Genomic DNA, 22,309 nt, shown 5'->3' on the forward strand with positions numbered 1-22,309 from the left:
CAGAATCAGATGACAGCTGTCGAGTACGTTAAAGCTGTTAAACTATTGCCCTTCAAGCCATAAAACTACCAGAATCCAATCTAAAGTACTTAATTTGCATTATTGGAAACATTGTGCTTTGTATAGCTTCCTGATCACGTGACATTCTATATAAATGGTGTTCCAGAATCACGTGACAGCTGTCGATCTATCAAAATATGGTCAATAAGCCCATAAAACTCGAATCGAACTCAAAGACAGTTTACTTACAATTTTTGAGACATTATGATTTGACTGAGTGTGATGACTATATGACAGTGGTCACGGATCAATTAATATAAACAGCGATACAGTGTCACGTGACAGCTTTCAATTACGTCGCAACAGAACAAAGATGCCTGATGATGTCCAATCAATACCAGTTAATGCTTGTTCAATTAATTTAAGCACTATTAAGCCTGTTCTACCAGATGCTGGTCCTGGTATCAATCAATGCTTAAAGCCACCTGAAAGACCGGTATTCCGTAAATATCTCAAAATTTGACGACACACGCAATAAATCATCAAAGTTGGCACCGAACTGTCGTCTTTTAACAAGTTTTTAGAGGCGGAAGAAGCTAAAGTTCTTAAGCGATTAATAACGGTTTTAGTCTGCACCTTTTGAAGGTAATTAGCGGCGAAAACAGATGACTCTTACTTGTGGTAAATGGGTTTTCCTAAGAAAAACTACCGGCTTTTCATCGCCATAAGCATTGGCTATAGCAAGTTGTTTGATTTGTGCAGTTTCAATCCTAATTATACAATATTTTACGCATATTACAATCACTAGTCAAATAGCCAACTTAATGCTGTTTATACACAATTATTTTTACTAGAAAAATGGTCATTATGCAAAATTGAATAGGAGTGTTCTTAAAGCAATTGCTGGAAAACCACTGGTGTAAACTAAGTCTACTGTCCTCTGGTTTTTCAGGAAAAAACTGAAAGTTGACTGCGTTTGCTCCACAGAATTAAATTTTGTGATCCAGTGGCCACCAAACAATTTTAAGGCAGATATCCCACACATTCAAGAACCCCAACACACAAATCTATATACAAAATTCAATTCAGCGGATATTCTACATTAAAACCTTGTTTAGGGGTTGGCAAATCCGTCGTAATACCCCGCAGGGTGGCGCCCCCCTGTGGGGCGCCTACAACACTACCCCGTATTTTTTTAGCGCCCTTTTGTTACAGTTCTGTTTGTACGAATGTTTCGTTTTGTATATTGTTGACCCTCTTTCGGTTTGTGTGAGACTTTTCCCTGTATTATAACGGTTATACTGTTTCCGGAACAGCATGGGGTATGTGTAGGATATGTACCCTTGTGAGCTTTGTACGAATGTTTGAATGTCACACAAGAAAACGGATATTAAATAACCTTAAAAAATGTCAAAATATTAACAAATCTATAAGAGTACAACGAAGAAACAGACAAAAATTGACTTTGTATGATTGTCTACTCGATTTTTTTTTTGATTTTTTAAAAAGAGTTTTTTTTAGCTTTAAAACCACCATTTTCAGGACTGCGAATAGCAAAAACAGTTTTTTTGACTAAAGACTATCAAAAAATCAATTTTTAAGACTAACAAGTCTAAATCTTCACAGTAAAGACTGAATTGAAGTTTCTGGTCTAAGTCACCTGAAACTGTACATTTATCAATATAAATAGTTTTATAATATTTTTTTACTTTGTCCTCACTGAAATAGTCTGAAATTTGGCTTTCAGCAGTGAAAACAGTCTTAAACCCAAAAAACTAGCCTATATCAGGTTTGATGAGCTTAAATCTTATATTTTAGGACTAAAAATAGCCAAAAGTCAATTTTTATGACTAGCAAGTGTGTAAATCTTCTTAGTAAAGACGGAATTTCAGTTTTTTGAACTAATAAGTGATCTAAAACTCTTCATCTACTAATATATACCTAAACAGTCCCAAAATCTATTTTTTTGACTATATCTTGATTTAAAATAGTCTGAAATTTTATTTGAAACAGGATTGGTAAAAAAAACTGAATTGCTTTGCAATGTTGTCAATTTTACCATTTTCCTAATTTATAACCAAAATTTTTAATTGTTTCCCAATAGATATTTTCTTTAATTTTTACCAAATTTTTCCAATGCGCCAAATTGTTTGTTTTTTCCAATTCTTGAACCAAATTGTTGCAGTGTTGTCATATCGACAATAATTGTTTTAATTTATGACAAAAAATTCCCAAGGTTGCCAAATATTATGATGAAAAATTTGGAATATTATCCAATTGACAATTTTCCATTCCTGCAACGTTGTCAATTTTATCATTTTCCTAATTTACTAGCAAATTATTGTAATGTGTAATTTTTATGACTAAAAATAGTCAAAAATTAACTTTTAGACTAAAAACCACCTGAAAATCAGTCTGAAAGCGTATAAACCTTTACAATGTAGTCAGAGGATAGTCCAAAATACAATTTTCTGCAATAAACAGTCTTAAATTCCATTTTTTAGACTGGATTTCAGTTTGAAACATTCAAAGTCCAGAAATTAGGAAACTGACACTAAAAACTGCCTGAAATTAAATTTATCTAAACATAACCTAAAAAGAAAAAAGTTAATTCTACTTACAGATACATTTTTTTACATAACTAGATTGGTTACACCCTGTAATTGTTGATTTTTTGAACCTCAGCCACTACTCATAAAACTATAAAGTGCTTTTTAACGTAATTCATACTGGTTGGATGTTTTGTAGTTTTATAGTTTTATGGAAGGAATTTTTATTGTTGCCACGTTAGTGACAAACCAACATAACTATTACCAACTCATGGAGCTATAAATAATACCTTTAATATAATTTATATTCCTATGAAGCTGTAACATTCTAATTTTCTACCCTTTTGACGTAAATTGAGTTTCAGCCTAAACTACAACTGTATTTACATTTGGCAACATGACAATAAGTCGTTTAAAACGTTATTTCAATGTAATTTTCGAGTGTAAACGTATCCAAAAACAAGAAATCGCACCCAACAATAAAAGCGGTGTCCCAGTTTGAATTGCCAGAAATACAGTTTGAAAGGACAGTCAGGTCCGCCTGTAAAGTCCAATTAGAGTTAAAAAATGTCTGTTTTAAGCACATTTTTGGAATCCTCGTTAAATTGACTACCTAATAACTTAAAAAAACACACTATAATATTGGGAAAGTCAGGTAGAAAACCGGTGTCAAAGTTTGAATTGTCAGAAAACGGTTTGAAAGAACACTCAGGGACAAAATGGCCTGTAAAACCCACTTGGAGTCAAAAAATGCCTGCTTCAAGCATATTTTTGGAATCCTCATTAAATTGACTATCCAAAAACCAAAAAAAGACACACTTAATATTGGGAAAGTCAGGTAGAAAACCGGTGTCAAAGTTTGAATTGTCAGAAAACGGTTTGAAAGAACACTCAGAGACAAAATGGCCTGTAAAACCCATTTGAAGTCAAAAAATGCCTGTTTTAAGCACATTTTTGGAATCCTCATTAAATTGACTATCCAATTACCTAAAAAAACACACTACAATATTGGGAAAGTCAGGTAGAAAAACGGTGTCAAAGTTTGAATTGTCAGAAACACGGTTTGAAAGAACACTCAGGGACAAAATAACCTGGAAAACCCACTTGGAGTAAGAAAATGACTGTTTTAGGCACATTTTTGGAATCCTCATTAAATTGACTATCCAATAACCTAAAAAACCACACTATAATACTGGGAATGTCAGGTAGAAAAACGGTGTCAAAGTTTGAATTGTCAGAAACACGGTTTGCAAGAACACTCAGGGACAAAATATCCTGAAAAATCCACTTGGAGTAAGAAAATGACTGTTTTAGGCACATTTTTGGAATCCTCGTTAAATTGACTACCCAATAACCTAAAAAAAAAACAGAATAATATGGGGAAGGTCAGGTAGAAAAGCGGTGTCAAAGTTTAAAAATAACTGAATCACAGTTGATATACTTTCTGAATTGCAATTAGGAATGGTGGAGTCTTTGACCCTTTTGACGTAAATTGAGTTGCATCCTAAACTAAAATTGTATTTATCATCAGAAAACATTTGGCAACATGGGCAACTATGTAGTGCGTGAGTATAAGTCATTTAAAACGTTATTTGAATGTAATTTTCGAGTGTAAACGTATCCGAAAACAAGAAATCGCACCCAACAATCTTAACCTAGATTACATGATTCGAAACTCGAAACAATCGCTAATTAATGCGCATAAAATTTGCAAATAATTTACTAAAATGTTTATCCGACTTATTTTTTTCATTCACTTGTTGCAACCTTGTGAAATGTTTTCAGTTAATGAATATTCATAATTTACGCCTGAGCTTGGGTTATTTTGTTTATTGATTCCTTTATTCCGTTTGATCTAGATTGTAATCGCTGTAGTATTTAGATCAGGGGAAAAAAACATCTTAATTAGGGAGTTTTTTTAGGGGATTTTGTCGGCTTCTTTATGGGGTATCAATTTTCCCGTTCCGTTAGCAGTGAAAGATTGCAGTTGTTGCCCACAAGTCTTTCGTCACCACGCTAATCATGTGATGTATTTTTAAACTGGGAAATCCACTAATTCAGCCCAATACTCGGGCAAAAGATCTAAAAAAAACAAACACGTGTTTTTCAGTTTTTTTGGGAAAGCTTATTTAACGACCAAAAGGCAGTATTGCAGCAGTAAGTATGACGTAGCTGACTTTTGACCAATGAGAGCCTAAAGTGCTAACCTAACCTAACATCTTTTTAACGTTGGGCGATTTTTACTTAAAATATTATGTTTTTAGGAAGTTATGCCAATTTTTTCTTCAGAAACTATAGATACTCTGAAAATCTGGCAACATTGTTATACCTGGGCGACAAAAATTAAAATTCCCATATATCTCGGTTGAAGTGAACATTTCCTAAATACTTATCGAGTCATAATAAATTGTCGGAGACATAAAATAACCGAAATTATTTGGAAGCAGTTAAACAGTGACGAGTTGGTAACCATCGTAAAAACAACCATAATAAAGGCTTGATAGGTCCGCGATGGTTATCTTTACCCAGATGATATCGGCTACCATCGAAATAAACATATAAATCCGATATATACAGTGCGTTTTGGTCATTAAACCAGTTACTTCATGGGAAACTATTTACGATTAAAAATGACAAGGGATTTACATACGAATCGCCATAAGCTCTGTATATTTATAGAAGGCTGAAGAGTGACAGTTAGTGGTTTTGCTATCGTAAATCTTCTTAGAAATTGACATTTTTCGATCAAAAAAATTGAATCAAGTTGGCGTAATATCAACCGGTTACATATAACGTGCAACGTAAAGGTTACGTCTTTATTACCAAACGGTTTTATGGTTTATATGAATTTCAGCGTTGCCAAGTCAAAATGTTTAATGGCGGTAGAATAGTCGGTCAAATATAAACTATTTACAGAACAAAAACAAAATATATTTTACATTATTATGACGATTAAATGGTAGTTTTAACATTTGTGACGGATGTCACGTGGTTTTAGAAGATAATTTACCTAGGCAGTCACGTAACAACTGTCATAAATCTCAGAAACACGTTTTATATCAAATACTACAAGAAAACTTAAACTCTGATTTTTGCAACTTTTAAGCATGGTTTGACAGTTTTGACGTTAGTGACAGTTGTCACGTGATTGTAGAACATTATTTAGCTAAACGGTCACGTGATAATTGTAAAAATAACTGTCATATATCTCAGAAACACGTCTCGTATCGAAAATTTTGTTAAACTTTAATTCTTGCAGATTCTAGGCAAATTTGGATTTGGCGGATAATTTAGCTAGTCACGTGACCCAGTTAGAGAATGAAAGTGACTCTTTGAAGTACATTTTTAGAATCCTTGTTAAATTTACTATTCAATAACCTGAAAAATACTATAAAATTTGGTACAGTCAGATGGAAAAGCGGTGTCAAAGTTGAATTGTCAGAAATACAGTTTGAAAGAACACTCAGGGACAAAATGGTCTGTAAAACCCACTAGGAACTAAAAAATAACTGTTTTAAGCACATTTTTAAAATCTTCATTAAATTTGCTATTCTACAACCTAAAAAAAACACTAAAAAATTTGGTACAGTCAGGTAAAAAAGCGGTGTCAAAGTTTGAAATGTCAGAAACACAGTTTGAAAGGACAACCAGGGACAAAATCGCCTGTAAAACTCACTTGGAGTTAAAAAATTACTGTTTTAAGCAGATTTTTGGAATCCTCGTTAAATTGACTACCCAACAACTTAGAAAAACACACTATTATATTGGGAAAGTCAGGTAGAAAAGCGGTGTCAAAGTTTGAATTGTCAGAAACACAGTTTGAAAGAACACTGAGGGACAAAATGGCCTGTAAGAACTACTTGAAATTTAAAAAATGACTGTTTTAAGTACCTTTTTGAAAACCTCATTAATTTTCCTATTTAATAGCCTGAAAAAACACTCGAAACTTTGGTACAGTCAAGTAGAAAAGCGGCGTCAAAGGTTTAACTGTCAAAAACACAGTTTGAAAGGACAGTCAGGGACAAAATCGCCTGTAAAACCCACTTGGTGTTAAAAATTGACAGTTTTAAGCACATTTTTGAAATCCTCATTAAATTTTCTATTCCATAACCTGAAAAAAACACTATAAAATTAGGTACAGTCAGGTAAAAAAGCGGTGTCAAGGTTTGAAATGTCAGAAACACAGTTTGAAAGGACAGCCAGGGAGAAAATGGCCTGTAAAACCCACTTGGAGCCAAAAAATGACTGTTTTAAGCACATTTTTGGAATCCTCATTAAATTTCCTATTCAATACCCTGAAAAAACACTCGAAACTTTGGTATAGTCAAGTAGAAAAGCGGCGTCAAAGGTTTAACTGTCAAAAACACAGTTTGAAAGGTCAGTCAGGGACAAAATCGCCTGTAAAACCCACTTGGTGTTAAAAATTAACTGTTTTAAGCACATTTTTGAAAACCTCATTGAATTTCCTATTCAATACCATGAAAAAACACTCGAAACTTTGGTACAATCAGGTAGAAAAGCGGTGTCAAAAGTTTAAATGTCAAAAACACACTTTGAAAGGACATTCAGGGACAAAATGGCTTCTAAAATCCACTTGTAGTTAAAAAATGACTGTTTTAAGCACATTTTTGAAATCCTCATTAAATTGACTACCCAATAACCTAAAAAAACACTATAAAATTTAGTACGTGTTAAAGTTTGAACTGCCAGAAACACAGTTTGTATGTAAATTGCCAGTAAAATCCACTGTGTGGAACAAAATATTTCTGGATCCAAAAATGCCCTTAAAAAACTTGAATGAAAGTGTAGTATAGACTTTCCCTCCCTCTAGCGGCCAAACGGTAAGACTTAGAGCAGCCCGGTCAACGTCACGTGATACTCCAATTCATTCCCTATCTACGATCATATGATGTGTCTAGTAAATGTTTCAAATAACTGCGGTTTTCGCGTTTGGCTGGACCGATGCATTTAAATACTTAGACACAATATTGGTAGCACCTCAATCTCACTCCTGATTTAGCGTCTTTTGACTTCTATTCTATGAGTCTGGTACTGCTCAGACCCAGACCAATAGCAACTGGACAGAAGGCAAAAATAGGCGGAATCGTCTTTTGGTACGACAAAAGGTGGCCATAAATCGGCCACAAACGGGACTGTCAACTTCTTCGCGGCATTATGCAGATTTCGTCCATACAATGCTCCATTGTCTCTATATGTATAGTACCATAAGTGGTCCTCCCTATACAAAACGTATGGGGACAGCTCAATGCATACATATGTATGTGAATGGAGACAGACGAAACGAGATTATAAATTCAAAATGGTGACGATATGTGCTGGCCTACGTACTTGTATTATTTTCTGTTGAACCACGTATTGTATACAGTGTGTCTGCATTTAATGTTATTACTGAAAGCAGAGACTAGTGTAAAGTGCTTCACTTGTGTCCTAAGCTGAGATTATTTTAAATGGAACACCCTGTAAGTTAAGACGTATTCAGTTTCTGCTTTTTCAGACCTACATTCTGAATGTTTACGAGATATTTAAAATCAAAATTGTATTCCTGATGCAGATAAGAAGTATAAGTTGCCGAGCAAAAAAATTACGTTATTTTAAATAAAACACCACCCTGTATGTGAATACGTTCTCAGATTCTGATTTCCCACTTTGAGGTCACACTGTATGTCACCATATAAAAGCGGTTATGTCACGTCTATCATGTGAATAGCTACTGCTCGAGCCTTATCAGATCACATGACTAATTTTATTACGCATGCAAATTAGGCAACCTGTACCTAGTTCATTCATCATTTGAATATGTTTGTGTATACAGAGTGAGATATGCTCTTTTCGTGTGGGTGTTTTATGGCTGTAACGTTTGAGGATCTCAAGGACTTAACGGATTCCGGTAGCATTTAAGTAGGTTAGGCCATTATTCTCGGTGCTTTTTGGTCATACGGTCATATAGGTGATCTTGTAAGAACCATCTCTTTTGATTTACTGTTCAGTGCAAGCACCTTTGTATGGTACGTTTCAAGATGATGCTCAATTAGCTCAGTTTTTCTGTTTTTGGACTTTTTCGCACGTTTTCTCTTCATCTTCAGCTTCGTTACAGTCGTGACTACCTTCACACCAAAAATCACAGATCTAGAGCGTTTAGAATGTGAGCTATGCTCAACTGGTAATTTTTTGGTTAGGTCCTGTTTTAAGTCCGATCAAACTGACTTTCTAGCTGCAATTTCTATACAATCTGAACTATTTTAACACAAAAAATCAAGCTTCTATTGCGTTTAGAATGTGAGTTATGCTCAACTGGTCATTTCCAGGCTGCGTGACAACTGTCACTACCGTCAAAACTGTCAGACTGTAGTCAAAAGTTACAAAAATCAGCGGTTACAAAACTTTTCTAGCAGTATTCGATAGTTGTCACGTGACTGTCTAGCTATCCTCTAAAATCACGAGATATCTGTCACTAATGTCAAAATTTGCCTGGAATCTGCAAGAAATACAGTTTAACACAGTTTTCGATACTAGACGTGTTTCTGAGATTTATAACGGTTATTCGGACAATGGTTACGTGATTGTCTAGCTGAATAGTGTACTAAAATCACGTGACAACTATCACTAACGTCAAAACTGTCAAACTGTACTAAAAAGTTGAAAAAAATTAGGGTTTAGAAAGGTTTCTTTGCAGTATACTCGTTATGTTTCTGAGATTTCTGACAGTTATTTTGACGTGACTGTCTAACTAAATTATCTTCTAAAACTACGTGATATCTGTCACAAATGTCAAAATTTGCCTAGAATCTGCAATCTACAAGTAGTGGCAGCTTTGACAGGTAACAACTTGGTCATTTTGACAGTTAGACAGTTCTAATTTTGACCACTGTGTAGCCCTTTAATTTCTCTTAAAATACCCTATAAGAGTGTAGCTTGAAACATTGTAAATTAGGGAGTTATTGCAGTGAAAACACCAAAGTGATGTCAAGTGAGTAGTGTCAAATTTGACAGTTTGAGAGGTGCTGTTTTGACCACTGTGTAGCCATTGAAATTCTCTTTAAATCCCCTATGAAGCGTGGCCTCAAACACTACAAATTAGGAAGTTATTGCAGTGAAAAGGTGTCAAGTAAGAAGTGTCAACTTTGAGAGGTCACAACTTGGTTATTTTGACAGTTGTCACGTGACCATATTGCAAAACAGTGTTCTAAAATCACGTGACAGCTGTCACTAACGTCAAAGCTGTCACACTGTACTCAAAAGTTGCAAACATTAGGGTTTAGAAAAGTTTTCTTCCAGTATTCGATAGAAAACGTGTTTCTGAGATTTACGAGTTATTTTGACATTTGTCACGTGACCGTCTAGCTAAATAGTGTTCGAAAATCACGTGACAACTGTCACTTACGTCAAAACTGCCAAACTGTACTCAAAAGCTGCAAAAATTAAGATTTAGAAAAGTTTTCTTCCAGTATTCGATAGAAAACGTGTTTCTGAGATTTATGAGTTATTTTGACAATTGTCACGTGACCATATTGCAAAACAGTGTTCTAAAATCACGTGATAGCTATCACTAACGTCAAAGCTGTCAAACTGTACTCAAAAGTTGCAAACATTAGAGTTTAGAAAAGTTTTCTTCCAGTATTGGATAGAAAACGTGTTTCTGAGATTTACGAGTTATTTTGACAATTGTCACGTGACCGTCTAGCTAAATAGTGTTCGAAAATCACGTGAAAACTGTCACTAACGGCAAAACTGTCAAACTATACTCAAAAGTTGCAAAAATCAAGAATTGGAAAAGTTTTCTTGCAATATTCGATATAAAATGTGTTTCTGAGATTTATGACAGTTAATTTTGACACCCTGTCACGTAACTGTCTATCTAAATAATCCTCTAAATTCTCGTGATATCTGGCACTAATGTCAAAATGTACATAGAATCTGCAAGAATTACAGTTTTACTCAAAAGTTGCAAAAATTAGAGTTTAGAAAAGTTTTCTTGCAGAATTCGATATAAAACGTTTTTGAGATTTATGGCAGTCATTTTAACAGTGGACACGTAAACGTTTAGCTAAATTATCCTCGAAAACCACGTGATATATTTCATTAATCATTAATGTCAAAACTTGCAAGAATTACAGTTTAACACCGTTTTTTTACAGTTTTCGAAACGTTGTGTTTCTGAGATATATGACAGTTATTTTGACAGTTGTAGTCACGTGTAGGGTAAATTTCGACTTTACCACACGTGACGAAAATCAAATAGAATCAAATGCCGTAATAAACTTAGTAAAAGTGACCATACTGTCGAAACGGACCATATGTTTTAAAAGCACAATCAACTTAAACTTCCTTCCATTACGGTCCTGTTCATTAACCAATTTCAGTGATTTTTATCTTTATATTGTTAAGGCTATACACACACAAAATTTAATCAAAACCAAAAGAGTCGTTTACAGGATTTACAGTCTCTGTGTAATGCACTCAATGGGTTTAGTAACTCCCAAAGTGTAGGTTCAACAGCGCGTAGTTTCGTTATTAGAGGAGTTACACTAAAAGTGTAAATTAGAATATGGTAGGGAATTTCACGCTCTATAAGGATGGTTTAAAGCATTTTTGCCCTAAAGGATCGTTTAAGGGAGTTACAGGTCAAAAACTGTCTGCGATACACTCAAGAAACTCCATAGTGTATAGGTTCAACAAAGCGTAGCTCCGTTATTTTAAGGGTTACAGGAAAAGTGTATATAAAGAGATATGTAAGGAATTTCATACTCTATAAGACTGCTTTCAAGTGGATACAGAAAAATTAAAAATTTCAATACAGATGAACAGTATATCGTAGTGGAGCATATGTTCATTCTTCGCACGGTACGAATCGCCATAAGACACCTACGTGAATCCGTATATATAAAGGACTTATCAAGATATATGCTACTACACAAAATGATGAATGGATTCCACCATTCTGGGTAATTTGCATGTGTAATAAAGTTTTATATCTCATCAAGATAGCGGGGCCATGTTGGCAGCACTGCTCCTACAATTTGTTCCGTATCAGCTTACACAGCGATATCTTTGCATCTTTATTACCGACTCGGACACTCTTAACATGGCAGCTATGTCGCTGTTACGTCACCTGACTTACGATCGTTTTTTGTTTTGTTTTTTTCCTCTCCCGAACATCAGTCCAGTTGACTTGCGGCCGTAGAATTTGTAATTTTCAGGATAAATAATGGCGATTTTTCTTTTGATGGCAGATATGCCACTATGTCACGTGTTACGTGATAAATAGTTTGTTTCTTACCATTTATATTAATTTGGATGGGATAAAGTTGAAATTTGCTTGAAACCAAACAGGAAAACAATGTGAATTTGCATTTAAATTGACCCTAAAGAAATGCAATTTTGAGTCTTACTGACTTAATTTTATTGAAAATAAAGTAAAGTTAAAGGCCACTTTTCTAGAATTCAGCTAAGCACTAACCTGACAGTTAAAAGTAGCCGCAAATAGCAAAAAGTTACCTTTAGCAATTTAAACTATCTGGATGTTTAGCAGGCTTTTTTAATTTTTTTTCTAAATTTCTCTTAATGTGCCACAAAACACACAAAAAACAGATTCATCTCAAGAAATGACGTATAATCCACGATTTTTATCGAACTGGCTCTTAAAAGCCATTTTATCGCATTAATTAAAAGATGATTGAGTAAAGAGGATTAAACGAATGATTTAAATAATAATCTATTAATAGTTCCGGTCTAAATTGGTATGTAAATAGTCGATTGATCCGTCAATATCTCAGAACCAGTTAGAGATGAAAAGTAGTCGGCGATAACACATTTCAAAATAGTAAACTAGTAAATATACTACTTATTATAATATAATCTTTTTTTACATAACCTTAAATACAGCTACATTTTTAACCAATTACGGTCCTGGCAATCATTTCAATAATTTTTTTGTGATTGTATGAAAAAAATGTATAGAAAGTAAAAATTACGGTAAAAATTTCACACCTCCCACTTAAATAGTTTGTGAGATATTTACAGAAATGTGCGAAAAGAAAAGAATAACTTTCGACGTCCTCTAGCGGCCAAACGATGATACTTAGCGACCTCAAGTCAACGGCACGTGATAGCCCCATTTATTGCCTATCTACGATTTTCTCATGTCTTTTCGCAGAAAGTTTCAAATAACCGAGTTATTCTCAATTAAATGGACAGGTACACCGAAATTTTGTTCAAATTACGGTTTTTCCAGGACATTTTTCATAAAGTACTACCATATTGGTACCACTCCGAAAAAGTGTTGTTTTATAGCAATTTGGACCCCAGAAACTCGAATCCGGTGTTCAAATCGCTCGAGGTATCACCGTTTTGTAAGTAACCTTAAAAATATACGGTTTTTGTAATTTTGCGACAGTTTTCAGGGCATGGTTTCTTTAAAGGGCCGAAATGGTCCTTTTGCACTTTACGTCACATTTCTACTATTGAACCAAACGTATTTGATCGGTCAAAGTGGATTTTAAGATTTCAAAATTTTACTCATAAATTCGTGGTACTCAACCTTTCAAAAATGTACAAAAAAAGTCAGTCAACTTTGACGCCCTCTAGCGGTCAAACGGTGAGACATAGCGTTGCCCGCTCAACTTCACGTGATAGCCCCATTCATTGCCTGTTTGAAATCATTTGGAGTGTTTATAGTGAATGTTTCAAATAATCAAGTTATTCACGATTAAGTGGTAAAGGGTACCAAAATTTTGTCCAAACCACTGTTTTTTTGAAGCTTTACTAAGGTTATGTAGAATCAGACGCCATATTGGTACAACCGCAAAGAAAATTTGCTTTATTCACTAATTTCGACCTGAAAAATTCAATTCTGGTATCCAAACAGCTCTAGGTACCACCGTTTTCAAACTAACCTTAAACATACACAATTTTTGGTATTTTTGGGCAGTTTTTAGGGCGTGGCTCTCTAATAAAGGCCAGAATCGTCCCTTTGCACGTTACGTCATATTTCTACTATTAACCTAAAGGTATTTGCTCGGTCAAATTGAATTTGTAAATTTCAAAATTTTACTCGAAAATTTGTGGTACAACCTTTCAAAAAAAGTCAAAATTGTAATTTTTGAATTTTCTAGGACAAACGGTACGTCGTCCGGAAAAAGTGTATAGACAGTAAAAGTTAGACCCTACTGAGATATATATATGATAAAAATTTTACACGTCTACATTAAATAGTTTTCGAGATATTTACAAAAATATAGAAAAAAAGTCAGTCAACTTTGGCGCCCTCTAGCGGTCAAACGGTGAGACATAGCGTTGCCCGCTTAACGTCACGTGATAGCGCCATTCATTGCCTGTTTAAGATCATTGGGTGTGTTTATAGTGAATGTTTCAAATAATCAAGTTATTCACGATTAAATGGTAAAGTGTACCAGAATGTTGTCCAAATCGTACATTTTTAAGCTTTTAGTAAGGTCATGTAGAATCAGCCGCCATATTGGCACCTCATTAAACAAAATTGGCTTTATACACTAATTTCGACCTGAAAAATTCAATTCTGGTATCCAAACAGCTCTAGGTACCACCGTTTTCAAACTAACCTTAAACATACACAATTTTTGGTATTTTTGGGCAGTTTTTAGGGCGTGGCTCTCTAATAAAGGCCAGATTGCACGTTACGTCATATTTCTACTATTAACCTAAAGGTTTTTGCTCGGTCAAATTGGATTTTCAAATTTCAAAATTGTCACATTCTGGTTAGAAGCTATAACCCTCTAAAATTTGAAAAAATCTCATTTTTTAAACATTAATATCTCAGAAATCGTTGCAGATAAATATAGGTTATGATACATGAAAAATATTTTAAATCGATAATAGTATTCAAAAATACAATAATATACAGGGTGTTCCATTTAAAATAAGCAAGTTAGTACCTCTATTTTAGTTGGATTGTTGATTTAACTATATTACCAAATATTCAAAAGTTAATGATAGTTTTCTTCCTGGGACACCCTGTATAGTAATTTACATAATATGCTGTTATTAATACTAATGGATTATTATTATTTAAAATGTAGTTTAAATGCAAATAACCGTTAACAGAAGACGTCTTATCGAAATTAGGCAGTAATTTGTTAATGGTAATTAATATGCTAATAGGTGTGGCTAAACTGATTAGAAAATTGGCTTTAATGTTAAAATGTGTTTTTTCTGTAAAAAACACTGGGAATACCAGATGTTTTTAATTAGGTGTTATCTGCCTAATGTGTGCTATTATCATTTTGTTTTCTCAGTGTAGTTTAATTGGTAAATGCACGTAAAAATTCCTAAAATATGGGAATCAGCATGCAAATAGCGTATATAAAAACCTTTTGCAAAACATATGTAAATCAGGTCACTCGTTACCTCATCTGCATACAAATAACCGTATATTCTCTATTATTAATAATAAAACCGAGCTGAAATCACTGCAAGGCATGTTTTTTCACTAAACAGTTTAAAATACCCATGCATTTATGTAATTTTCTTATACCGGATGATAGAAAAAATTTTTTTTGTGGGAAATTCATTAAAATCGGTTAAATTGACGTAATTGCAAGAATGCAGTAAAATTCTCCAAACCACTCACAAAAAATTCTGTTTTGTTGGTAATTAAGAAAAATCTGACTAACTGAGATTTGTTGGTTACATAACAATAATTTTCAGGTTTTACTGCGGCGTTGTCACATCGAAAAAGCTTCTGTATCAACCACATGCAGTGAATTTTTCGGGGAGATGCAGTAGTAAAACAGTTCAAACCAATTACAGGGTGTCTCTGAAAATAACTCCTGTCCAACGCAGTTATTATAAACAGCGGGGGGTTCTACTCGCATCATCCTGTATAATATCACTATATGATTAGCACGTTAGACCAAGAAGAATTTTTATGGCATTTGTCTGGGTGCCTTCTGATATTTTTATCCGTTTTGTCGAGATGTTATCGAGGAGAAAAGACGTCTCGATGATGGTTTCTCACCGTAAACTTCGTCCATTTTAGTCGAGAAATGCGGTTATGTTTACAATAATACTTAATTGGTTATGATCATAATAATGCCAGCTTGTGGTAAGTTATAGACAATAAAGAGTCTGTTATTTTATTGCTTTTAATTATTTTGTATAGTTTTTAACTATTACGACACTGAGTACCGCCCTATCCCCACCAAGGTTGCAACAAAAACGGTACCACCTAGAAAGACACTAGAATCGTGTTCCCAAAGACCAAATTAGTCTAATTTCCTAAGGTGGTACCAATATGTCCATTAGTGCTGAACGTAAGTTACCAGTAAGGTAAAGTAAAATTAAAAAAGAAAAATTCAGTGTGACATGAAAATTTTCCAATTTTACCAGAAATTTGCTTGAAAGATATCATTCTCCTGTCATAACTGTCATTATTTGGGAAAGTCATTTTTGGTCAAGGCTGTTTGTTATTTTAAAGATTTAAAAGAACCGTCTTGAGCACCTCTTTCCAGTGGTATTAGCCAAAAAATCTGAATTCCTACACTTAGCAATGCTTTTCGAACATTTTTGCTACCATACGATGAAAGTTAGGCACCCTTTCCGAGTTAGTTTCAAATCAGTTGAAATTGTGGTTTAAAATTTGAGCATCCCGTAACTCAGTTGTTTTTGGGAGTTCAGGAAGGTTAGACCAATCAATATAATCGTTTTGAGCTCTTCTATCCAATGGTGCTAAACAAAAAATTCTATCTGAAAAATAACGTACAGGGTAACCAGAAACAGTGAAACACCATTCTTTTCATGCACATTCTGTATAATGGAAGCAAAAACGATCCAGCAAAGTTACTGTGCTGAGTTAAGGAGTTAATTAACAACATCTTTAGTACCTTGCAAATTTGTTGTAACTTTTACCATTTTCGAGTTATTTAGGAAAAACTGGTTTGGTGCAACAAACTTTAAAATCAGTTAAACTTATGGTTTGAAATTTAAACACGGTTTAAAAGACAGTCAGGGACCAAATCGCCTGTAAAACCCACTTGGAGTGATAGAATCATGTTTATAAGGATATTTTTGGAATCTTCATTAAGTTTCCTATCCAATAAGCTGAAGAAACACTACAAAATTGGATACAGTTAGAAAGAAAAATGGTCTTAAAATTTTAACTGCCAGAAACACAGTTTGAAAGGAGAGTCAGGGATAAAATCGCCTATAAAATCCACTTGGAGTAAGAAAATGACATTTTTAAGCACATTTTTGGATTCCTCGTTAAACTGTCTATCCGATAACCTAAAAAACACTAGAAAATTTGGTACAGTCAAGAAGAAAAACGGTGTTAAAATTTGAACTGCCAAAAACACAGTTTAAAAAGACAGTCAGGAACAAAATCGACTGTATAACCCACTTGGAATAAAAAAATGACATTTTTAAGAATATTTTTGGATTCCTCATTAAATTTCCTATCCAATAACCTGGAAAAAGCTACAAAATTGTGTACAGTCATGAAGAAAAAGAGTGTTGTTTGAACTGCCAGAAACACAGTTTGAAAAGACAGTCAAGGACAAAATCGCCTGTAAAATGCACTTGAAGTGAGAAAATGACATTTTTAAGCACATTTTTGGATTCCTCATTAAATTTTCTTTCCAATAACCTGAAAAACACTGCAAAATTGGATACAGTTAGAAAGAAAAATAATCTTAAAGTTTGAACTGCCAGAAATCCAGTTTAAAACGACAGTCAGGGACAAAATCGCCTGAAAAAGGGAATTGGAGTGAGAAAATTACATTTTGAAGCACATTTTTGGAATCCTCATTAAACTTTCTATCCAATAACCTGGAAAAAATATTACAAAATTATGTACAGTCAGGAATAAAAACGGTGTTAAAGATTGAACTGCCAGAAACACAGTTTGAAAAGACAGTCAGGGACAAAATCGTCTGTAAAACTTGCTTGGAGTGAGAAAATGATAGTTTTAAGCACATTTTTGGAATCCTCATTAAGTTTTCTATCTAATAACATAAAAACACTACAAAATCAGGTCTCAGGGAGAAATGTAGTGTCACAGTTTGAACTGCTAGAAACCCAGTTTGAAAAGACAGTCAGGAATAAAATCGTCTATAAAACCCACTTGTAGTGATCGCATCATGTTTTCAAGCACATTTTTGGAATCTCAATTAAATTTCCTATCCAACAAGCTGAAAAAACACTATAAAATTGACTACAGTTAGAAAGAAAAATTGTCTTGAAATTTGAACTGCCAGAAACACAGTTTAAAAAGACAGTCAGAGACAAAATCGCCTATAAAACCTACTTGGAGTGAGAAAATAACATTTTTAAGCACATTTTTGGATCCCTCATTAAATTTCCTATCCAAAAACCTAAAAAAACACTAGAAAATTTGGTACAGTCAAGAAGAAATGTGATCTTAAAATTTGAACTGCCAGAAACACAGTTTAAAAAGATACTCAGGGACAAAATCGACTATATAACCTAAAAATTACATTTTTAAGCACATTTTTGGAATCCTCATTAAATTTTCTATCCAATGACATAAAAAAACACTACGAAATTGAGTACAGTCAGAAAGAAAAAGAGTGTCAAAGTTTGAACTGCCAGAAACACAGTTTGAAAGGACAGTCAGGGATAAAATCGCCTATAAAACCCACTTAAAATGAGAAAATGACATTTTTAAACACATTTTTGGATTCCTCATTAAATTTTCTTTCCAATAACCTGAAAAAACTCGAGAAAATTTGGTACAGTCAGGGAGGAAAGCAGTGTCAGTGCCAAAAACACAGTATTTGTAAAGTTTTCCTGGTAAAGAAAAATACTTACTTTACTGGAAAGAGAGTATATAATTTTCGTGCATTATCTTAGTCAATCATGAGTAATTCGCTTATTTAAAACACTAACTATAAACACATCATATGACCGTTCATAGACAATGAATCGGGTTATCACGTGACGTTGACAGCACAAACCTATATCTAACCGTTCGGCCGTTAGAGGGAGTCAAAGTTACGTCATTTTTGTAAAGCTCTAATAATCACCTTAATACACAAAAAAAAATTAATTATCTTTAACTAACCACATCCAATTAATTTACACCATAACGTATATCCGTTACCATTTTTTTTTTAGGTGTCATTACCTACAATGGGACATAATGGGTAGTTGAAGACCATAATGACTTTATTCACCCAAAAAAAAAAACCATTGGTCACACACACGTAAAAACAGTTGACTTAATTAAAAAAAAGGCACAAAAACCCTTTTTTCTGGTAAATTATACGATTTACATTATAGGAAGTGTGACATGTGACCCACGGATAGTAAATTAAGTCACAATTACCGCAAAAAATAGTGAATTAGCGTTTGTAAAGGTCCCACGATAGGTAATGACATGATTGAGGCTTTCAGCGTGACGTTTTTTTTATCGAAATTGTTGTCTTGATGGGTTTATAAACTGCCCAGGATGGGTGTAAGTTAATTTCAACCTTTAAATCAGTTTTTCAGACTTTACTATTCGAAAAAATCGTTAATAAAACCTTTAAACAGCATCTAAATAACCTAAAAGTTGTATTGCTGTTTTATTACATGGTTGTTTCATACTTCGATGGATTTTGAGTGAGTTTTGCCTTCCCGCAAGGTTGAAATTGCGTTAACTCTGTTCGTGTTTATTGTTAAATAATTATCTAAAAAACCATATGTTTACAAGTAAAACTAATTACACAGAGGACCAATTATGAAAAATTTTAATTAGTTTTTAATGATTAGTATTGGTTTTCAGTTGTTTTTTTTTTTTAACTAGGGCAGAAAAACTTATCTGAAAGTTCGTAATTTATTACTTTTCAACATATCAGTATTTTCCAAGTTAAAAACCGCTCAATGTCACGTGATTGGCTTTTTATGATCATCAAATAAAGGGCGTTGGAATCCTCTATAGGGTGCTTCTAGCCAGTCATAAGTCAAGATCAAGTTTGCTATAGTCTGAGCCACGTTACCCCAGATGAGCTTGTAACTCGGTTATTTTGACAGTTAGCGAGTTGATTTTTTTACCATCGTGTAAACCGTGAAATTCTCTTTAAATAACTTTCTATAGATCGTGCAGCGAAGTTGTCAAATAACCAAGTTATTTTGACGTCAAATGCCAAGAGTAAAAATTCAGTCAAAGACAACCTAAAGTTTGACAGCTCGTAACTCGGTTATTTTGACAGCTAGCGAGTTGATTTTTTTACCATCGTGTAGGCAGTGAAATTCTCTTTAATCACTTTCTATAGTTAGAATAGCAAAGTTGTCAAATAACCGAGGTATTTTGACTTCAAATGACAAAAGTAAAAATGCATCGTAACTCGATTATTTTGACCGCTAGCGAGTTGATTTCTATAGCATCGTGTAGAACATGAAATTGCCTTTAAATCACTTTCTATAGCTCGAGTAGCAAAGTTGTCAAATAACCGAGTTATTTTGACGTCAAATGTCAAGAGTAAAAATTCAGTCAAAGACCACCTAAAGTTTGACAGCTTGTAACTCGGTTATTTTGACAGCTAGCGAGTTGATTTTTTAACCATCGTGTAGGTCGTGAAATTATCTTTAAATCAGTTTCTATAGTTCGAGTAGCGAAGTTGTCAAATAACCGAGTTATTTTGAGGTCAAATATCAAGAGTAAAAAATTCAGTCAAACAAATACAATCTAAAGTTTAACAACTCGTAACTCGGTTATTTTGAAAGTTAGCGAGTTGCTTTTTTTACCATCGTGTAGGCCGTGAAATTCTCTTTAATCTCTTTCTATAGTTAGAATAGCAAAGTTGTCAAATAACCGAGATGTTTTGACTTCAAATGTCAAAAGTAAAAATGCATCGTAACTCGATTACTTTGACCGCTAGCGAGTTGATTTCTTTACCATCGTGTAGAACATGAAATTGCCTTTAAATCACTTTCTATAGCTCTAGTAGCAAAGTTGTCAAATAACCAAGTTATTTTGACGTAAAATATCAAGAGTAAAAAATTCAGTCAAACAAATACAATCTAAAGTTTGACAGCTCGTAACTCGGTTATTTTGACAGATAGCGAGTTGATTTTTTTTACCATCGTGTAGGCCGAGAAATTCTCTTTAAATTACTTTCTATAGTTCGTGCAGCAAAGTTGTCAAATAACCAAGTTATTTTGACGTCAAATATCAAGAGTAAAAATTCAGTCAAACAAATACAATCTAAAGTTTGACAGCTCGTAACTCGGTTATTTTGAAAGTTAGCGAGTTGCTTTTTTTACCATCGTGTAGGCCGTGAAATTCTCTTGAAATTACTTTCTATAGTTCGTGCAGCGAAGTTGTCAAATATTCGAGTTATTCTGACGTCAAATGTCAAGAGTAAAAATTCAGTCAAACAAAGACAACAACTAATGTGTGAAAAAAACTTCTCGCCTGTAAGCCAAAATTTTGATTCGACAGTCCAAATATAGCTGAAACTAGTGTGGAATTACTCAATTTTGCTAGAAACCAACCAAAAAATCCATTAATTTAAAGACGACACTTGGAACTAAACTGGTGGAACAAATGGTAGGTAGAATGAGCCAAGTGGAACTAATAAGCCCAGTGTCACCTAACAAAAAATAATTCAATCCGGAAACAGTAAGATTGCCAACAATTTGTAACTGTCAAACCACCATTTTAACATTCAATATTTTGACTGTTTATTTTGCAATAGAAGAAATTCTCAAGCAAATATGATGGCAATTACACAACGTATAACCATATTCACGGACAGTGGTCGTAGTAATGAAATGTATATGCACAAGTTGCTCGCTACAGGTGGTAAGAAATAAGAATTTCACATTATTGTCTACGATGTAGATGATTTGGTAACTTTATAGCCTGTTTTACGTTGAAATCGGCCAGTTAAGTTGTAAACGGTAATTGCCCTTGAAAAGACCGTATAAAACAGCTCGATATTTTAAGAAAAGAAAATCGTGCCTTCTCCAATCATAATTTAGCCGCACGTGAATCATTAATACAGCTTAGCTCCGCAAGTGCTGATAGAGCTACTAAAGATATCAGAACTGGCCATTTTATGGTTGATGTTTCAATTTTATTGTTCATTGCAAAGCTTTGAGCGGAAAAATGGATCGCAACGTTCATATATCTTGGCAACCAGTATGGAAAAAATACAAATTGACAGGATGAGCTAATTTCCCTATCTTTTTTCGCTCTATAATAATCACTGGTTGTGGGGCATTTATACCGTACGTTATTAGGTCACGATAATGCTTATCGTATCATTTTTCCAATTCAAGTCAACCTAGGAAACACGCACATGACATTATAGTACCGTTATTACTTTTCTAGTGCAAAAAAAATCGCTCAAACAAATACAACCATCGTGTAGTTCCCGTGAAATTCTCTTTAAATCACTTTCTATAGTTCGCGTAGCAAAAATTGTCAAATACCCAAGTTATTTTGACGTCAAATGTCAAGAGTAAAAATTCAGTCAAACAAAGACAACCTAAAGTTTGACAGCTTGTAACTCGGTTATTTTGACTGTTAGCGAGTTGCTGTTTTTACTATCGTGTAGGCCGTGAAATTCTCTTTAAATCACTATCTGTAGTTCGAGTAGCAAAGTTGTCAAATAACTGAGTTATTTTGACTTTAAATGCCAAGAGAAAAAAATTAAGTTAAACAATGACAACCTAAAGTTTGACAGCTTGTAACTCGGTTATTTTGACTGTTAGCGAGTTGCTATTTTTACCATCGTGTAGGCCATGAAATTCTCTTTAAA

The 22,309-nt window shown here is 33.9% G+C and overlaps 2 protein-coding genes across 6 annotated transcripts in view; one reads left to right on the forward strand and one right to left on the reverse strand.

Annotated features, from left to right (window-relative positions):
- The window catches only part of ap (apterous), a 145,640-nt gene that overhangs the window by 31,078 nt on the left and 92,253 nt on the right, over positions 1-22,309 (reverse strand). The window lies entirely within an intron of this gene.
- The window catches only part of LOC145736961 (uncharacterized), a 156,605-nt gene continuing 149,832 nt past the window's right edge, over positions 15,537-22,309 (forward strand). The window contains exon 1 of the mRNA XM_081991532.1: positions 15,537-15,648. Within this exon, the coding sequence (XP_081847658.1) occupies positions 15,624-15,648 (25 nt within the window). The 5' untranslated portion in view covers positions 15,537-15,623. The remainder of the gene's footprint in view (positions 15,649-22,309) is intronic.

This window comes from Ips typographus, linkage group LG13 (genome assembly GCF_016097725.1).
Source record: "Ips typographus isolate SLU linkage group LG13, UJ_Ityp_2.0, whole genome shotgun sequence".
In the NCBI taxonomy this organism is placed as follows: Eukaryota; Metazoa; Arthropoda; class Insecta; order Coleoptera; family Curculionidae; genus Ips; species Ips typographus.